We start from the raw sequence: 16,835 nt of genomic DNA on the forward strand, positions 1-16,835 counted from the left end.
TTTGTCAAATTTTTTTTTTTTTTTTTTTTTTGGTGAGGAAGATTGGCCCTGAGCTAATAATATCTGTCCCGAATCTTCTCTTTTTGCTTAAGGAAGATTGTTGCTGAGCTAACATCTATGCCATTCTTCCTCTATTTTGTATGTGGGACACCACCACAGCATGGCTTGACAAGCGGTGTATAGGTCTGTGCAGGATCTGAACCTGCGAACCCCAGGCAACCGAAGCGGGACACACAAACTTAACCACTACACCACCAGGCCGGCCCCTCGGTCAAATTTTTAAAGAGAATTGGCATTGAGTTTTCTTCTACTAAGGCATCACACACAAAAAAAATTCTTTATGCTTATAAGAATCTTGTCCACCTTTCAAAAATCTTAGGCACAGTAGTTGTTCTTGAAAAATACAGTCTTCATCATTGCTTTCTTGCATAGTGCCTGCAGTTGTTGGTTGTCTGTGGACAAGCAGTCTGCCCAATTGGAAAATCCCCTCAAAGCTAAGATAGGAGGCACTCAAGTTGTTCTCATCCCTAACGACTCAGCAAGCTGTGTGTGTTCCCTGCAGTGACCCCATGGTGCTAGGCCTTTGGTAGTCCCTTGGTAATCACTTGGTGATCGGTTGCTACTGCTGTCCAAGTTGCTGTGAGCTGCACTGGCTGCCTGGCCTGTGTGTCTCTGTCTCAGAGGAGCGTCCAGCATGCGAGCCCACTTCCTGGCCGGGTGGTTTTCTGAGCATAATCTGCATACAGAAATTGAATCTGTGTCCCTGTGAGTGATCTCAGCCGTCCGTATGCTCTTCTGCGTGAGCTCCTCCACTGTTGTGCGCTCCTCCTGGGGGTAACGGCAGTGTGCGTACTGATGACGTTGGCAGGAGTTCCAGTAGAGATTGCAGTCTTGTGCCAGCTCTGCCTCCTCTCCTTGGACTTTCCTGTAGACCACCATCACCATCAATTGGGTGGGATGTAGGAGTCACTTTGAAATATCAGTAGAAGTCCCAGGTACTTTGGGGGTGTTTCGTAGTGTATTTGTGATTTAACTTGATTCTCTTTATTTAATTCAGTACTGTGTTCTTTCCAGAAAACTTTTGTTGGTTTCTTCTCTTTCTATGGTTAGTGCTGCTTCAGAAGCTAGGTCACGTGGGTCTCAGTCAGTTCTCTTGAACTTGGGGCTTTCTGTGACTTGATCTTGTTTGTGGCAGACGTTCCTGAAAGCACTAAAGATCCCGACTCATCCAAAAGTCCCTCTGGTGGTGCGGTTGGGGAAGTTCAGGGAGGTGGTCAGGTCCAGGCCTCCCAGGAGCTTCCAGACTGGTAGAGGATCTTGCCATCTTGGAAAGGCAAGATCTGGAAAGGGTGCTCCTGATCGACATTAGTGGCCTTGAGGAGGTTGCGTATCCATGGAGGATTCCTGTTTCAGTTTGCTCTGAAGACACCTCCTCCTCACGTTTCTTTGTCTTGTGTTTCGTTTGTTAATTTTCTTCCACTTTTCCTTTCTTTCTCTTTCTCCCACAGTCGATTTTGGTGTGAGTGCTCAGCTGGACAGGACAGTCGGGAGGAGAAATACGTTCATAGGCACCCCTTACTGGATGGCTCCTGAAGTCATTGCCTGTGACGAGAACCCCGATGCCACCTATGATTACAGAGTAAGAGGCGCCTGCTTGCCTGGCCTTCACTGGGTTCCCGACATTCCTGAGGGATGGGGGCTTTGCTTACAAATCACACACCCCTTATCCTTTCCTGCTTTTTCAGTGAGGATGACATGCACTCTGTTGCATAGTATTTAGATAGTGTTTAGATCCTTTTTTTTTTTTTTTTTTAATCCATTCTGCACCACCTCTGTTCTCCTTAGCAAGTAATATACTGCTTTCAAGGTGGTGTGGGTCACTTTGTTGTGCATAGAACTTTTTGTCATGAGGAAATTAAAAGCTTGTGCCCCATTTGCTTTCCCATTTAACTTGAAGAAAATATTATAATTAGATATTTATTCTTTTAAAAATATTGACAGAATCATATAGCAATAGCTTCATCTATGTGAAATTTTAGAGTGTTGCTAAAGAGCTTTATAGCTTTGATTTGGTACACAAATACATTTAAATTATTAGAGTGACCTCTAGGGACTTGTATCAATAATGCACTTTTTTGGTCTCCATGTAAAATCCATGTTTGATCATCAGACTCAGGTTGAATATGTTTACAAAAACTATCTTTAAAAAAAAATTCCCGGGCTGGCCCCGTGGCTTAGGGGTTAAGTGCGCGTGTTCCGCTGCTGGCGGCCCGGGTTCGGATCCCGGGTGCGCACCTACCCACCGCTTCTCCGGCCATGCTGAGGCCGCGTCCCACACACAGCAACTAGAAGGACGTGCAGCTATGACATACAACTATGTACTGGGGCTTTGGGGAAAAAAAGGAGGAGGATTGGCAATAGATGTTAGCTCAGAGCCAGTCTTCCTCAGCAAAAAGAGGAGGATTAGCATGGATGTTAGCTCAGGGCTGATCTTCCTCACCAAAAAAAAAAAATTCCCTTCCCTGAATTAAATGAGTTAGAGTGGTTAATGTACCTGTTAATGATATTCAAAATTGAGTTCACATGTTAACACTTGAATGTGTATTTCAGTATTTATTGCAAATAACCAATTAATTGAAACTCAATTTAAGCCTATGGTGCAGAGGAATTTTATTTTTTTATATGCTGAAGTATTTTTAAATAGATTATAGACTTGATGACTTTGCACTCTTTAATACATCATTACATATCTCCAAAATTTGAAAACATTTTCCAATATACCCAAAATATTATCATACTTAAGTAAATTAAAAATAATTCCTTAATACAAAGTCTATAATTAGACCCAGCTGGTTTACACTTGGTTTGTCCAAATCAGTATTCAGTATAGGATAAGACATTGTATTTGGTTGTTTGGCTATTGAGTATCTTTTAATGGAGAATATTCCCCCCTTTTTTTTGTGACACTGACTTGCTGAAGAGGCATTATTCCTCCCTCTATATTTGTCTTACCATTTCTGAATTTAACTTTACAGTCTTTGTAATGTCATTTAGCTTATTCCCTATAAACTGAAGAGGCTCAATTAGTATCAAGAAAAACTTTCTTAGCAAGATCACCTCGAAGGAGATGGATGTGGTTCATGTTGCATCACACCCCGGGGTCGTGGAACATCTGCTTATCTCACCACTGACGCTGCTAAGAGTTGTCACTGGGTTAAGGTGGTGAACCCCTCCTTTGCACTCTTGTAGCATCGAAAACTCCATAAAAGTAAGGGAGAAATTCATCAGCCTATCCTTATTCTAATAATCAAACATGCCTTTGAGCTCTGTAACATAATTATAGGTTATTTAGAAAACTCTTCAACTGAGCGACTTTAAGTAATTCCTTCATTAGGATAGCATATAAACAAAAGAATGCTAATGATAATAACCGTCCATTATCTGCTTTCAAAAAACCTTGTTTGGATGTTAAGAAATGGCTGTTAAGTCTTCATTCGTTGATCACCGAATGTTTACTGAGTGCCTACCACATGCTAGTCACAATTCCAGAGATTCAGAGGTGAATAAAATAGACAAAACTGCCTGCTGTTGTGGAACTTATATTTGAGTGGGCTCTACGTTGAAGTTCAAATTTTGAAGTTCATATTTCAGGGGAATCAGAAAGAAAAGACTCCCTGCGTAGAGAGGCACTTTACTTGTCACTCCTTATTAAGTTTGATTAAGTTTGAGGGGAGAGTGAAGAGGCTCAGCAGCATGATTCAAATTAGCGAACTACGGTAGATTTGATTGATTCAGCTGTGGACCTTTTATAGTGTGCTTTCTAGCATTTAAACTTTTAGTATCTTAGTTAAGTTTGAGAAATTAACATAAAAATAAACATAAATCCGAGCCAGGAGTCTAAATTATTGAATATTTGTGAAGAAATGAAGAAGCATACTGAACATCAGAGCGTGCGGTAGACAGAAGTTTTTCCATGGACTGTCTCTAGTTCATTCAAAGATGTGAGTGAAAAGTTCTAATGAACAAATCAATTTTATCTTATTTTTATCATTCATTGATTCATTTGGAATATATTCTTACAAATGTTTGTGCTTTTAATATCCTGCAAACTTCCTTTCAGTTTATACAACAGAGAACACCTTTGTATCGTTTGTGTGAATAACCAGCAATGGTAAGTTAGTGGCTTTATAGCTAATATAGTACTCATACTGTTGTATTTTTGCAGAGTGACCTTTGGTCTTGTGGCATTACAGCCATTGAGATGGCAGAAGGTGCTCCCCGTAAGTAATGTTTTTTCCTTTTGAGCCCAGTTATTATATGTACCTTAAACCTAGTTTTAAGGCTTCAAAAAGAACAGTTTCATGGATAAAGCCATTCCTGCTGGGGCATTTAGGTGAAGGAATCATAAGTACAGTGACATTTTAGATGTAAAAGGAATTCTCAGCATCCACTATTCCTTTTGGAGCTCTTCCTGAGGTCTCTAGGCACATTATCTTTTATTTAAGTTGTGTTCAGATGTGTGACCTGAAATTATGCTGACATCACATAATAGGCAGTAATTTTTGTTTTTACAATTTAAATTTAATATTCAGTGAAACTGATCCTCAACACATGAAATTTTAGTGTTACCTATAGAGGCATAACTTTTTATCTGTAGAATAATGTTGTTGTATGTTATCTATGAAAGTTTGCTTCTCCTTTGGATTAAATCAGGGACAACTTCATAAAATCGGCTTTTGTTCAGAGACGGGTAGAATTGCAGAGAACAAAGGAAAAAACAGCATTTTCTGCTGGTCCTCTTTAAAAACGGGGTACACAAAGAATGTATAAGTGTCTGGTGCATAGTTGCTGCTGAATAAATGTTTGTTGAATGAATGAAAAAAAGTTACCAACAGCTAAAAATTAGTTTGCAATACAAAAATGGATGTCTGTGCTGAACACCATATGTTCCCTCATGTGTCCCTCTGAGAACTGAGACAAGGAAGTATTGCCTGATCCTTTGTCTCAGTTTTCTTTCGTAATGGGAATAGCATTGTCTTCTTTGGCCGCCATTTCCCAGCTGCCTTGTAAGATTCTTGAGAAGGTAAATGAATACATGAAAATGCACATTGCCTGTTGTGACATATTAATGTGTACATGTGCACCCAACATGTCTTTATTGGGCAAGTGATAGGAATATAAACAGTAATTGCACAGAATTAAACAGTTCCATTTTACTGTCACATTTTTGCTCTTTCATAGTAGTACTAGCTATTAACAATGAACAATTAACATTTCTGGAGGGCTTAACTGTGCTTACTATGTTCCAGGTATAGTGTGAAGGCCTTTGCAAGCAGTGTCTAATATAATCCTCACAACAACCCTATGAAAATAAAATGATTTTCATTGTAATCTTATAGATGGTTTAAAAACTTAAGCTATTAACTCCTTTTAAAGGCTTTGAGTCAATATTTATCTTTGATTTATGGAAACTTTTCAATGACTATTTGAAACTGTATATTCTTCCTCTTACTTTTGTCCTCCTCATATTTTGCTATGTTTAAATGGAGAAGTCAAGGTGTGCCCTAGATGCATAACTAGATGTCTAGGCTGCTTGATGTAATAAAGCATATCACTCAGATGACGGGACAGAGCATTGGGTGTTATCGGTGAGCCCTAGAAATCAAGAATGAGTAACGTAAGTGCCATACTGATCTGACCATCTCCTCTCCCCAGCTCTCTGTGACATGCATCCAATGAGAGCACTGTTTCTCATTCCCAGAAACCCTCCTCCCCGGCTGAAGTCAAAAAAATGGTAAGCATGTATGGTTTTTTTGTTGTTGTTGTTTTTCTTTTTTTTCAAAAAAAGTTGTTTCTTTTTAGTTTTACTCTGAGACAAAATTCTGGCCGTTCTAACTCCCAAAGAACACAAGAGCCAGTGCCCCAAAACACCAGTTAAAAAGTGTATTGATTTTTTTAATGCTTTTTTCCTTGATAAATTCTCTTTGTATTACAAAATAGTGACAAGTGTCCATATGAAACACCATAACATGGTTAAAGAAAGAAGTTCCCTTTTAATATTTAAACACACTTTTAAGTGTAATATATTTCTAAACGTTTTTACATTAAAAAAGCAAAGCTGTATTGACTTGCAGTTCCTTAGGTGAAATACGATTTTAAAATTAAAGGAGGGGGCCAGCCCCGTGGCTTAGCTATTAATTGCGTGCCCTCTGCTACTGGCGGCCTGGGTTTGGATCCTGGGCACACACTGACGCACTGCTTGTCCAGCCATGCTGAGGCGGCGTCCCACATACAGCAACTAGAAGGATGTGCAGCTATGACATAGAACTATCTACTGGGGCTTTGGGGAGAAAAAGGGAAAAAAAAAGAGGAGGATTGGCAATACATGTTAGCTCAGGGCTGGTCTTCCTCAGCAAAAGAGGAGTATTGGCATGGATGTTAGCTCAGGGCTGATCTTCCTCACCAAAAAAAAAAAGAGTAAAATTAATGGAGACATTTACTGTAATTACTGCAAAACATTGAAGTTAGACTTATCCTTTTTCATTCCAGAAGAGTACATTAAAGGAGTGGTCCTCTCTCTTCGGCTTGCCACCTTTCTTTCTCCCTTGCAGCTCTCAGATATTTGCTAAACAAAAATTGATATCCGTGGAGGGAGATGGTGATAACCTTCAGTGTTGAAAGCTTTAAGAATTGCAGCAGTGTGGGAAAATGCTGGTTTGGTTTAGTTTTAAAATCTTTAAGGGAGGGGGCAGTGCTCTGTGTTTTTGCCTGAGAATTTTGCCCATTTGTTCCCCTTGAACTTTTTTCTGAGTCCTTTTCTATCAGTTCTTATTTGCACTCAGGCTCCTCATACGTGTGGGCCCTCCCTCCTTTCTCTCTTCCTGTTTTCCTGGGTTCATCTGTTTATTAATGCCTACCTACTGTGTTTTTTTTTCCCCTTTCTGAAACTGTTCTCACTGGTTTTCTAATTAATGTTGTCTCCTTTTAGATTCTTGACTCTAATTCTGAAATATGGAAAAGATCTCAGTTTTAAGCCTCCTTCTATCTGGATTTTGTCTTTTAGTTGTTACGTCTGCTCTTTTCTTCTTGGTTGCTCATCTTCTGATGTTCTGTAGTTTTCTTTTGCCATCTATGGGTGTATACACGCACACACGAATTTTCACTCGAGTTTCTTTCATGTTTCTCCCTCTCCCTTTGCCCCAACATGTTTCACCATCCTTTCTCCCCCTTTGTCTGCTGACAGGATTTTTCTCATTCTTTTTATAGTGTCTTTGACCACATTCAGTTGCAGATAACTGAGGTTGTCTAAATCTACTTACCAGTTTTTGGAGAGGTTCTTTAAGGCTGTACATTGCAAAGATTTTAGCCCCAGTTGGTCTGCTGTATTAAAACATAAAACTCTGGGCATCCATGGGTGGCCAGTGCTGGGGAACCAAATGTGTATAGTGGACACCACCAAGGAGTAACTATGGGGCTGGGGTAACACTTTGACTTATGCTGAACTAAATAATACTTCATTTTTTCCCTGTCAGATTTTATTAAGGGACGTTTATGCTCTGTTCTTCAGGGTACCTCAGAATTTACAACTGGCCCTACTCCGATTATTCTGTCCACTACTTGCAGTTTTGGATGAACCACTATGTGCATAATAGAGTAATGTAGAGAGACAGATGTAGATGACAATAAATTCTTCCTGTGTTCTTACACCAAACTTTGTCTAACTAAACTTGATTAGGTGCATTTTCATCCATTTACATCATCATTCTCATTTTACCCAAGTATTCTGAAGAGACGAGATGAACATAGTTCTTCTTCCTTTGTGGTTGCTGTCTTCCTGTCCCCCAGATGTAAATTTCTACTACTGTTTTTGGAGAAGTGGCTTTCAAAAGATGATCGGTGAACTCTCTTCTGGCAGAACTTGATAGTTGATTTTAAAGACTTCATTGTAGATCATTGATTCCCAAATGTTAACCTGTAGACACGGTACATGAGAATCCCTTTGGAATCTTTTTTTTTTTTTTTCTGTGAGGAAGATCAGCCCTGTGCTAACATCCGATGCCAATCTTCCTCTTTTTGCCGAGGAAGATTGGCCCTGGGCTAACATCTGTGCCCATCTTCCTCTACTTTATATGGTATACTGCCACAGCATGGCTTGACACGGTGCATCAGTCCGCGCCCAGGGTCCGAAGCTGCGAACCCCGGGCTGCTGAAGTGGAGCGTGCACACTTAACCCCACTGCGCCAGCGGGCTGGCCCCTGAAATCTTTTAATTTGGGGCCCCGACCTCAAAGTTTCTGGTTTGTTAGGTCTGAAGAGTGACCCAAGTATTTGTATTTTTAATAAACTCTCGACATGATCCTTGTGGGCAGCGGGGTTTGGGAATCTCTGTGTTAGAGCATTGGACTACAGCTGTGTATAGAATCTTCCATGTTCCTCATTAACTGCAGAATAAAGTAACAACTTCTCTCAGGGACTTTGAGGGCCCTTCTCTGAGCTGACCCTGACCGAGTTTTCCGTTCTTTTCCACTTCTTATAGCGTCAGAAAACAATTCATCCATCCCTAATACTTTTCTACCTTTGTTTACTTTGTTCCTTTCACTTTGGAATGATGTCTTCTCTCTCCCATCTTTGGAATATCAAATATCTTACTTTTCTTGATATCCAATTTTTTTTTTCTTCTTCTCTAAGTTTGATTATACATCTGCTATTGTGTATACGTAAATTTCCTCCACTTTATTTCCTATGTGTATTTCTTACAGAGCCTAGCATAAACAAAAGTAAATTATTGATACATAAATATTTGTTGAATTGAAAATAATAGTAAATTTGAATGGAAATACAATAGAAACTGTTCTTAAAAGCAGTGAAGTAATTGGAAAGAACTGAACTAATTTTCTAAAGCACATTTTTAAAGACTGAATAACTCATTCATTCATTCAACAAAAATTTATTACATTCCTATTGTGGTCTGCCATGTTTATTGTTGGGCATTGCTGACAAATGGAAAAGTAGGAACCTGTACCATTTCAAACCAGCAGGGGAGACAAACGTGAAGTGTACAGTCTGCTAAATGCAGATAACCCCAGAAGAAAGGCTCCTAACTTGAGGTGTGTAGGGGTGGAGTGTTACCAGGAAAGGCTTGCCAAAAGAGAAGATTCCTGAGCTGAGTCTCAAAAGATATGGTGGGTAAGAGTGTGTTGGCCAAGGTTAGGGATCGGTCATCATGAGCAGGCATGGAGAAAGAGGCAAGAATAAAAGTGGCTCGTGGGGTAAATGTTGGTGACAGTATCATGAGGCCCCCCATAAAACTATAATTTCTACCCCTGTACGTTAAGCATAGAGAACTGATAGCTAAAAGAGTTTGAACTATGATTGAAATGTCACATTTACAAGTTCAAGAGCCCCGGCGTTTGGTCACTGGCTGGCTCTTTTTCTCATCTCCGTCTGTCCTTGTCTCCTAGGTCCAGTCGTCTATCCTCTGTCTGCCTTCATTTTTTTTAATTATTTTTACTTTTATTTTTTGAGGAAGATCGGCCCTGAGCTAACATCTGCCAATCCTCCTCTTTTTGCTGAGGAAGACTGGCCCTGGGCTAACATCCGTGCCCATCTTCCTCCACTTTATATGGGACGCTGCCACAGCATGGCTTGCCAAGCGGTGCGTCGGTGCGCGCCTGGGATCCGAACTGGCGAACCCTGGGCTGCCCCAGCGGAGCGCGCGCACTTAACCTCTGCGCCACCGGGCAGGCCCTTGTCTGCCTTCATTTTAGCAGAAACCTCCCTCAATCCTCTTGCTTCTTGCACCCCATGATTAAATGATTAATCAACATTAGATGTAAACCCATTTCATTTAGGTCTGAGTCCGTCCTAGCTCTCTATTTGTGGTATGTTGTCAGTGATGTGGTATAACTTGTAAACCGTGTTTAAGTAATGCTTCTGATCCTCAGTGGTCCTCAGTTCCTGTTTATGTTCCTTATATTATTCCTATGCATTTGTAGAAGGTTCACAGTGAATTATGAAGCTCTTTTTTGTTTTCAAGTTTATAAGTTACCGATATTTTGAAGCTTTGCTCTTTGTGGTAGAAATTTGATGATCTTTTTTACTTCCTCTTTTAGGTCAAAGAAATTTTTTAGTTTTATAGAAGGGTGCCTGGTGAAGAATTACATGCAGCGGCCCTCCACAGAGCAGCTTTTGAAGCATCCTTTTATAAGGGATCAGCCAAATGAAAGGCAAGTTAGAATCCAGCTTAAGGACCATATAGACCGGACCAGAAAGAAGAGGGGAGAGAAAGGTATTAAGCCTGTTTTTTTTTTTTTCATCTTAAAATATTTTTTTTAGGTTTTTGCCCAGTAAGATAGGTTACTCGTTTCCCAACTGTGAGCTTGTGCTCCTTTGGCCAGTGCTTGAGTAGTTTGTCTCTGCTCTGCAGATCAGTGATGTGCATAGGGTCTAGCCCAGCTCCAGGTGGAGTTGACTTGAGATGCATGGTATGTCGCCAAGCTGACACCAGTTAGACAGGCACTACGGCTGCTCAGCATGGCGTGATGTTTTTCTTGTTCGTCCTCAGGAAACATCTTTGTGGCTATGCTTTTTTCTTCATATTGACGTTGTGTTTGTATATGTCACTCGGGGTTTATTGAGCACCAGCTGTGAACATCGTCATCAGCATGTTCGCTGTGTTACTCTCCTGCTCAAGAACCCCTGGGGTATCTTACTGCTTGACTCTTTTGCAGGTGCTGTGGTTAGGCCTGGGCCACGTGTGTGACCTGACTACTCAACATGGACATGCTCATATGCTAATTACTTTAGGTTCCTTTCTGTTCTCAATATTGGTTTTATATCTTTACGTGTTCTGTGTCCACCTGCCTGGAGTGCCCTCTGTTTCCTTCTGTCCAGCAAGGTGCAGTTCAAGCTTCATTACCATCGTCACTAAAGCTTCTCTTCTTAGGTCTCTAGCTCACATTGATATTTCTGTTTTGTGAATTCTTACAGTAGCTTTACAGGACAACATTTGAATAACTGGCATCCCATTAATGAATTTTTTTGACTCTTAAATTTCAGAGACAAAGAGGAAACTAAAAAGAGTTAGTTCAAGCCAGTTAAAGACTTGGTCAGAGTCATCTTTGGAGGCCTTTAGTGAGCTTTTTACATGTTCATTTGAGGCTTACACAACTTGGGTAGTCTGAGTTAAATCATCATTGATGTTTATAATAACTGTTTGCCCTCTGATATATTCAGTCATCAGAGTAATTAAACTTTGTACATTAAGCTATGCAGTTGTAACAAAATGCACTAAAGTTTGAAAACAAAATAAGACTTTTTTTTAGAAAAAGCTATTTGTATATTAGATCATTTTCCCATTACTTTCCTTAATAGTAGCTAATAATCCTGAGACATTTGCTCTGCATCAGGCATTTCTTAAGTATATAACCTGTAGCATCTCGTGTACTCCTTGTCATCCACATTTTGCAGATGGTAACAGTGGAGCACTTTACCTTCATTTCTCTTATGTTCACGTCACAATGGCCTCTTTTTTCCCCTCTTTGCATCCACCTTCCAGATACCCTCGGCCTCTCATCAGTAATTAGTAGCTCATAGTACAAAATTTTGAACATAGCAGAGTAGCTGTTTAAAAGATTGCAAAGATTATTTAGGTTGGAATTTCCCTTGGAAGCGAACATATATCTATATGATCCAAAAATTACATAGTTTTGATTGTCTAGCCTAGAAAAGAACTAAGGTCATATATATATGTGTGTGTGTATATACATATATGTGTATATATATATAGATAGAGAGAGAGAGAGACTGATGAATTTGTCCTGAACCATATTTTAAGTTCTCAGACCTGTTTTTCTTACCAGTAAACTGATTTTCAACTTAGATATCTCTGAAAAATGTTAGAAATGTATCTTTGTTTGTGAATAGATTTTGTTTTATAAATCTCTTCGAACTTTCTAGTTTTGTTTGATTGCTCTCTGGAGTGAAAACTGCTCATTGAAAGTCAGGTACTGACATTAAAGTGCAGGGTTTAACAAAATGGACGGTTATTTTTGGGAAAATAAAACCTGTTGAAGTGAAAATAAGTTATTTATGTTGAAACTTTTGCTTAGCCTGGTCTAAGTAGAGCAACTTTTGCCTCTTTCTTTTGCTGTATTGTTTCATCAGTTTTTCCCTGGCTTCACCTTTATGATTTGTGAGAAAATTTGATTTTGTTTTTTCTGCTCTAAGTACCTACTTAATGCTTCACTTTTTGTCAGTCCTGCAGACTTGTTTTCTGCTCCACTCTAAGTGGATTCCTGAGTGCTAAAGATAACCAAATAAATTATTTCAGTTGCCTTAGCTAGTTTGGGTAGTTAAATCTCTTTCTTTTGAGTTTTGGCATCAAGGTGGGCTTTCTGAATTTGCTGGTGCTCTTGGGCCACTTCCCTTGTGTGTCGAGGGCTCTGGGAACCCTCTCAGCAGCCCTCCACCCCCTTAGCAATGCACCCCGCGAGGAGTCCGCTCTTCCACGGGCAGCAAGGCTGGCCCAGGGGGTTGCCACCTCTGTCTGTGCGAATTTGGTGTCACACTCCTTCCCCCATGTCCTACACACGTGTAATTTTCACAAAAAAACGTATTGTTTACTTTCTGCTGTAATGCTCTTGGAGATGCTTGCCTGCGCGTGCACGTGTCATGATTTGTGAGCTGTCCCCTCTCCCTTGTCCTTTTCTTTATAGATGAAACCGAATACGAGTACAGTGGGAGTGAGGAAGAAGAGGAGGAAGTGCCTGAGCAGGAAGGAGAGCCAAGGTAACGATAAAGCCGCCGTTCGGCTTCCTGCTGTATGAAGTTCGCGTTGATGCCGGGATTTCGGAAGATTCCTGTGTAGTATGAAGGGATCTTAAATTACTTTGAAAGTGCCTTAATATCTCCCATTCTTCTCTATTCTTTGAAAGAGTCCTATAAACCTGTTTCCTCTCTGGATCCTCTTACCCAGTGGTTCTTTACCAGCAATCCATTATTTCCCCTCCCCAAGTCACTTGGAAATGTATGGAGTTGTGTCTGGTCCTGCGGAAGGGGAGCTTGCCACTGGCAGTTATTGCTCCAGGAGGCATGGATGGTAAATGTCTTGTGTATAGAACAGTCCTGCACATGAAGAATTGTTCTGCTTAGAGCCAGTAGGGCCTGCATTGAAAAACAATATGGTCTTTCCCAAAACGTGTTTGTTTGTTTTGCTTTTCCCACAAGTGTGGTTACCAGGCTTTCATTTCCTCTATTAGGGTATATTCTGTCGTGATCCATTTTATAGTCTATGTTTTGGTTATCTCTGGCTTCCGAAGGTACAGTGAAGCAGAAGGTTGAAGATTTGGTAGTGTGAACCTCATGGTAACTAATTAATCAGGGGTTAGAGGGTTTTAAAATTTTAATAATGGTCTTGCCTGGCAGTTGTTCTTGCTGCAGCTACACATACCTGACTAATTGAACAAAAGGAGATGGAGGAGTATGTTGAAAGACCTGTGGGGACCCATGTGCAGAGAATGGGAGTTTGAAGAGAGCTTAACAAGAGATGAGAATTTATTGAAAAAACTCCATAATATCTTTTTCTTCTTACATAGGAGAAAATTTGAACCATTTGAGACTAAAAATTTTAGAGTAATTTGAACTGATTTCATGAGCAGTGTTAATTGTTTTTGGGTAGGAGCATGATATAATGAAAGAGGCAGTTTAAGGAGATGTATTTCCCATGGTATTCTGGGTGTTTTTGGAAGTGGAGAAGTGACTGTCAGCAGGGAGACCAGCTGGAAGTGATGCCGTTTAATTAACTATGCAATGGCCAATTCATTGGGCTCAGCTGCTGACCCTGGAGATAAGGTGGGAGGAGGGAGGGCATAACAGGACTTGGCGGACCAGATGAAGAACGGGAAGGAAAGGTAAGTACTGGAGATTATTCTGAGATGCCTGTTCTGGCAGACCAGGAACATGCTGTTGCTTTTACTTATGGGAAATAAGGTGATCAAAGGGGCTAATGAAGTGGAAGAAGGTGATTTCAACTTTTCATTTGACAGAGTTTGAGTTGATGTGAGAATCGAAAGTAGAGATGTCTTGTCAAGCAAACATCCGGGACAGAGTTTTAGGATATTTATGAAATGGATAAAAGAAGATACAGTACTACTGAGTTGTAAATATAGCTATCCCCATGGATTGTTAGTTGAATCCCCAAGCGGGAGGAACTGACAAGAGAGTGAATGTAGAAATGGAGTAGCATGCTGGGGCTGCTGTCTCATGCAGAGGATCGTGTGATCCGTACGCACCCCTGAAAGCCCTGCTTCCTCCTACAGTTCCATTGTTAATGTGCCTGGTGAATCTACTCTTCGTCGGGATTTCTTGAGACTGCAACAGGAGAACAAGGAACGTTCTGAGGCTCTTCGGAGACAACAGCTACTGCAGGAGCAGCAGCTCCGGGAGCAGGAAGAATATAAAAGGCAGCTGCTGGCAGAGAGACAGAAACGGATCGAGCAGCAGAAAGAACAGAGGCGGCGGCTGGAAGAGGTAGAAAAAGGAAAATGTCCAAGTTGGTTTTCTCTTTCTTTATTGACACTGGTAGCCAGACACTCAAGGGAATATTGTCCGTAGCCTCCTAAGGTAATACGTTTCCCCTGGCTTAGCTATTCAGGTGACTTCTGAGGGAAAGCTAGGGCTTTCAGACTGGCAGGCCTTCACATTCCTTGAGGTCTTAGAAGTGTTTTCCTTGCTTGTAAAAACTTTAAGTCCTGCCCCACAGTTACTCATCCCCATCCTGTGTTAGATGAGGATCAGCAGGGGCCCAAAGACAGCATCATCCTGGTTCTGTGAAGGCTGTTTCCATTGTGGTTTAAGTTGGCTAGCTCAGACTTGACCTGATTTCTTTTCCGCTCTTGGCCTCTAGGTTCAAGCTTATGTGTACATATTTTTCTGAAACTCAAACTTTTTCACAGGAGAAACATTTTTCTACAAATGCCTTAAGAGTGAGGGATGAAGAAGAGAATTATATTGGGTGTAAAACAAATGCTATTCTGTAATCTAGTTGTTAATGTGGGATTAGTTATGTCCTGTGGTGGGGAAATACATTTTGTGCTACCTGCTCATTTAGCTCATTAATACCATTAATGTTGATAATGTGGTTACCCATAGCTTTTTCATTTTTACTTCACAGAAACATTATTTCCCTATATTTTACTTGGGGCTTGAAAGAGTCTTCTCATTTTCTTTTTCTGATTGCCTTTTACTATATATCTCACAGCTCCAAATTTTTCATTCATAATAGTTTCCGTTTCCATTTAATTCATACACTTTATCGTTTCACATTTATCTTTCAGGCCAAAAAAATATTTGCCCCTAGTTTAGAAAACCAGTACCTGTTTAACTAAGGAGACTGGAAATATTCAGCCAGAGTTTGTGGAAGAAAGCATAACCTTCTTCTGTAGTAGGGACAGCGTTGCTGTTGCTGTAACTCCTTTTTGCAGTTGATTTGCAAACTCTTTTGTGATATTTTTAAGACACTGTTCTTGGTGCTCTTTGAACATGACAGAAACCCTGAGTGGGTTCCAAGGTTAGTTCCAGTTGCATGTTGACCATTTGGACTTTTATAATGAGGATGCTTGAGTTCTGAGGCTTTGGCTGTTTCTGGTTGTTTCTTTATGCAGTATTCTCCACTGTCCTTCCAGTCCTGGGCTATACTTTCCTTAAGCATGTGCTACGGGTTAGTTTGGTGGTTTATAACTTGAAGTGCCAAGGACTGGGTCAGCTAGAGCTAATTTGTAACACAGGCCATGGAGACTGCTTTCAGGCCAAGTGGTAGTGAGATAAGTGTCCATTATCCAGTCTGTACACAGTAGGGAGTGAGGATTGCAAAGTGAATGGCTCGGGGAGAGGAACTGAAGTTTTAAAGCCATTTTGTTTCATTAGCTAAATAGAGGCAAGAGAATTAGGGATGTCTGCTAGATGAGAACTCTGCACTTCGCTTGCTTCACTTAGCCTTTTAATTTCAGCTTCTCAGTAAAAGTTCAACCTCAGAGTCACCTCTTTGCACCCCTTCGTCAGGAAAGATGGAGCTGGGTACTGAAACGGGGAACGTTTGCATGAGTAGAATCCACTGATTTGGATTCTTGGTGATCTAGCTGGATTAGCCTGGATAATTAAGCATTGTTTACACTGTAGGTCCCGGAAGGTCATTTGCAAATATTTGAGCCCTAAATGGTTTGTAGCCCTTTATTGGCATTACACGTTCAGTCAGAACTGTTGGGGGATTGGGAATTCCTATTGTTTTTAACAGACTAAATAGATAAAGATGGTCAGTCTCTCTCGTAAGATACATGACAAAACTGAAAGGAGATAACTTTCTGTCAGCGACTGGCAAACAAAATGGTCCAAAAGTCGAGGTTGTGGGGAAATAGTGCAGATGTTCCTTTCTTTACAACTGCCACCTCCAGGCCAGCAGGGCTCAGGACTTCTCCTGCCACGCCCCCTCCTGTTCCTGAACCCTGTTTCTGAAGGTCCTTCATCTTTAAGAATAAGCTATATAGGGGCCGGCTCCGTGGCGTAGCGGTTAAAATGTGCACGCGCTCCACAGCTGGCGGCCCGGGTTCGGATCCTGGGCATGCACCGACGCACCGCTTGTCAGGCCATGCGGTGGCAGCGTCCCATATAAAGTGGAGGAATATGGGCACGGATGTTAGCCCAGGGCCAGTCTCCCTCAGCAAAAAGAGGAGGACTGGCATGGATGTTAGCTCAGGGCTGATCTTCCTCACAATGATAAAAAAAAAAGAATAAGCTATATGTACACATACACTCTCCTCTTCCTTTGGTGCACTTTGAAAT

The 16,835-nt window shown here is 40.9% G+C and overlaps 1 protein-coding gene across 50 annotated transcripts in view; it reads left to right on the top strand.

Annotated features, from left to right (window-relative positions):
* MAP4K4 (mitogen-activated protein kinase kinase kinase kinase 4) overlaps positions 1-16,835 on the top strand; it is a 198,106-nt gene that overhangs the window by 127,619 nt on the left and 53,652 nt on the right. For all 50 annotated transcript variants that reach the window (XM_087426243.1, XM_087426244.1, XM_087426248.1 and 47 more), the window contains exons 7-12: positions 1,509-1,639; positions 4,226-4,280; positions 5,716-5,794; positions 10,112-10,287; positions 12,716-12,788; positions 14,318-14,528. In XM_087426243.1, coding sequence (XP_087282369.1) covers positions 1,509-1,639; positions 4,226-4,280; positions 5,716-5,794; positions 10,112-10,287; positions 12,716-12,788; positions 14,318-14,528 — 725 coding nt within the window. The remainder of the gene's footprint in view (positions 1-1,508; positions 1,640-4,225; positions 4,281-5,715; positions 5,795-10,111; positions 10,288-12,715; positions 12,789-14,317; positions 14,529-16,835) is intronic.

This window comes from Ceratotherium simum, chromosome 40, assembly GCF_057802395.1.
Source record: "Ceratotherium simum simum isolate JZ-2026a chromosome 40, ASM5780239v1, whole genome shotgun sequence".
Taxonomy (NCBI): Eukaryota; Metazoa; Chordata; class Mammalia; order Perissodactyla; family Rhinocerotidae; genus Ceratotherium; species Ceratotherium simum.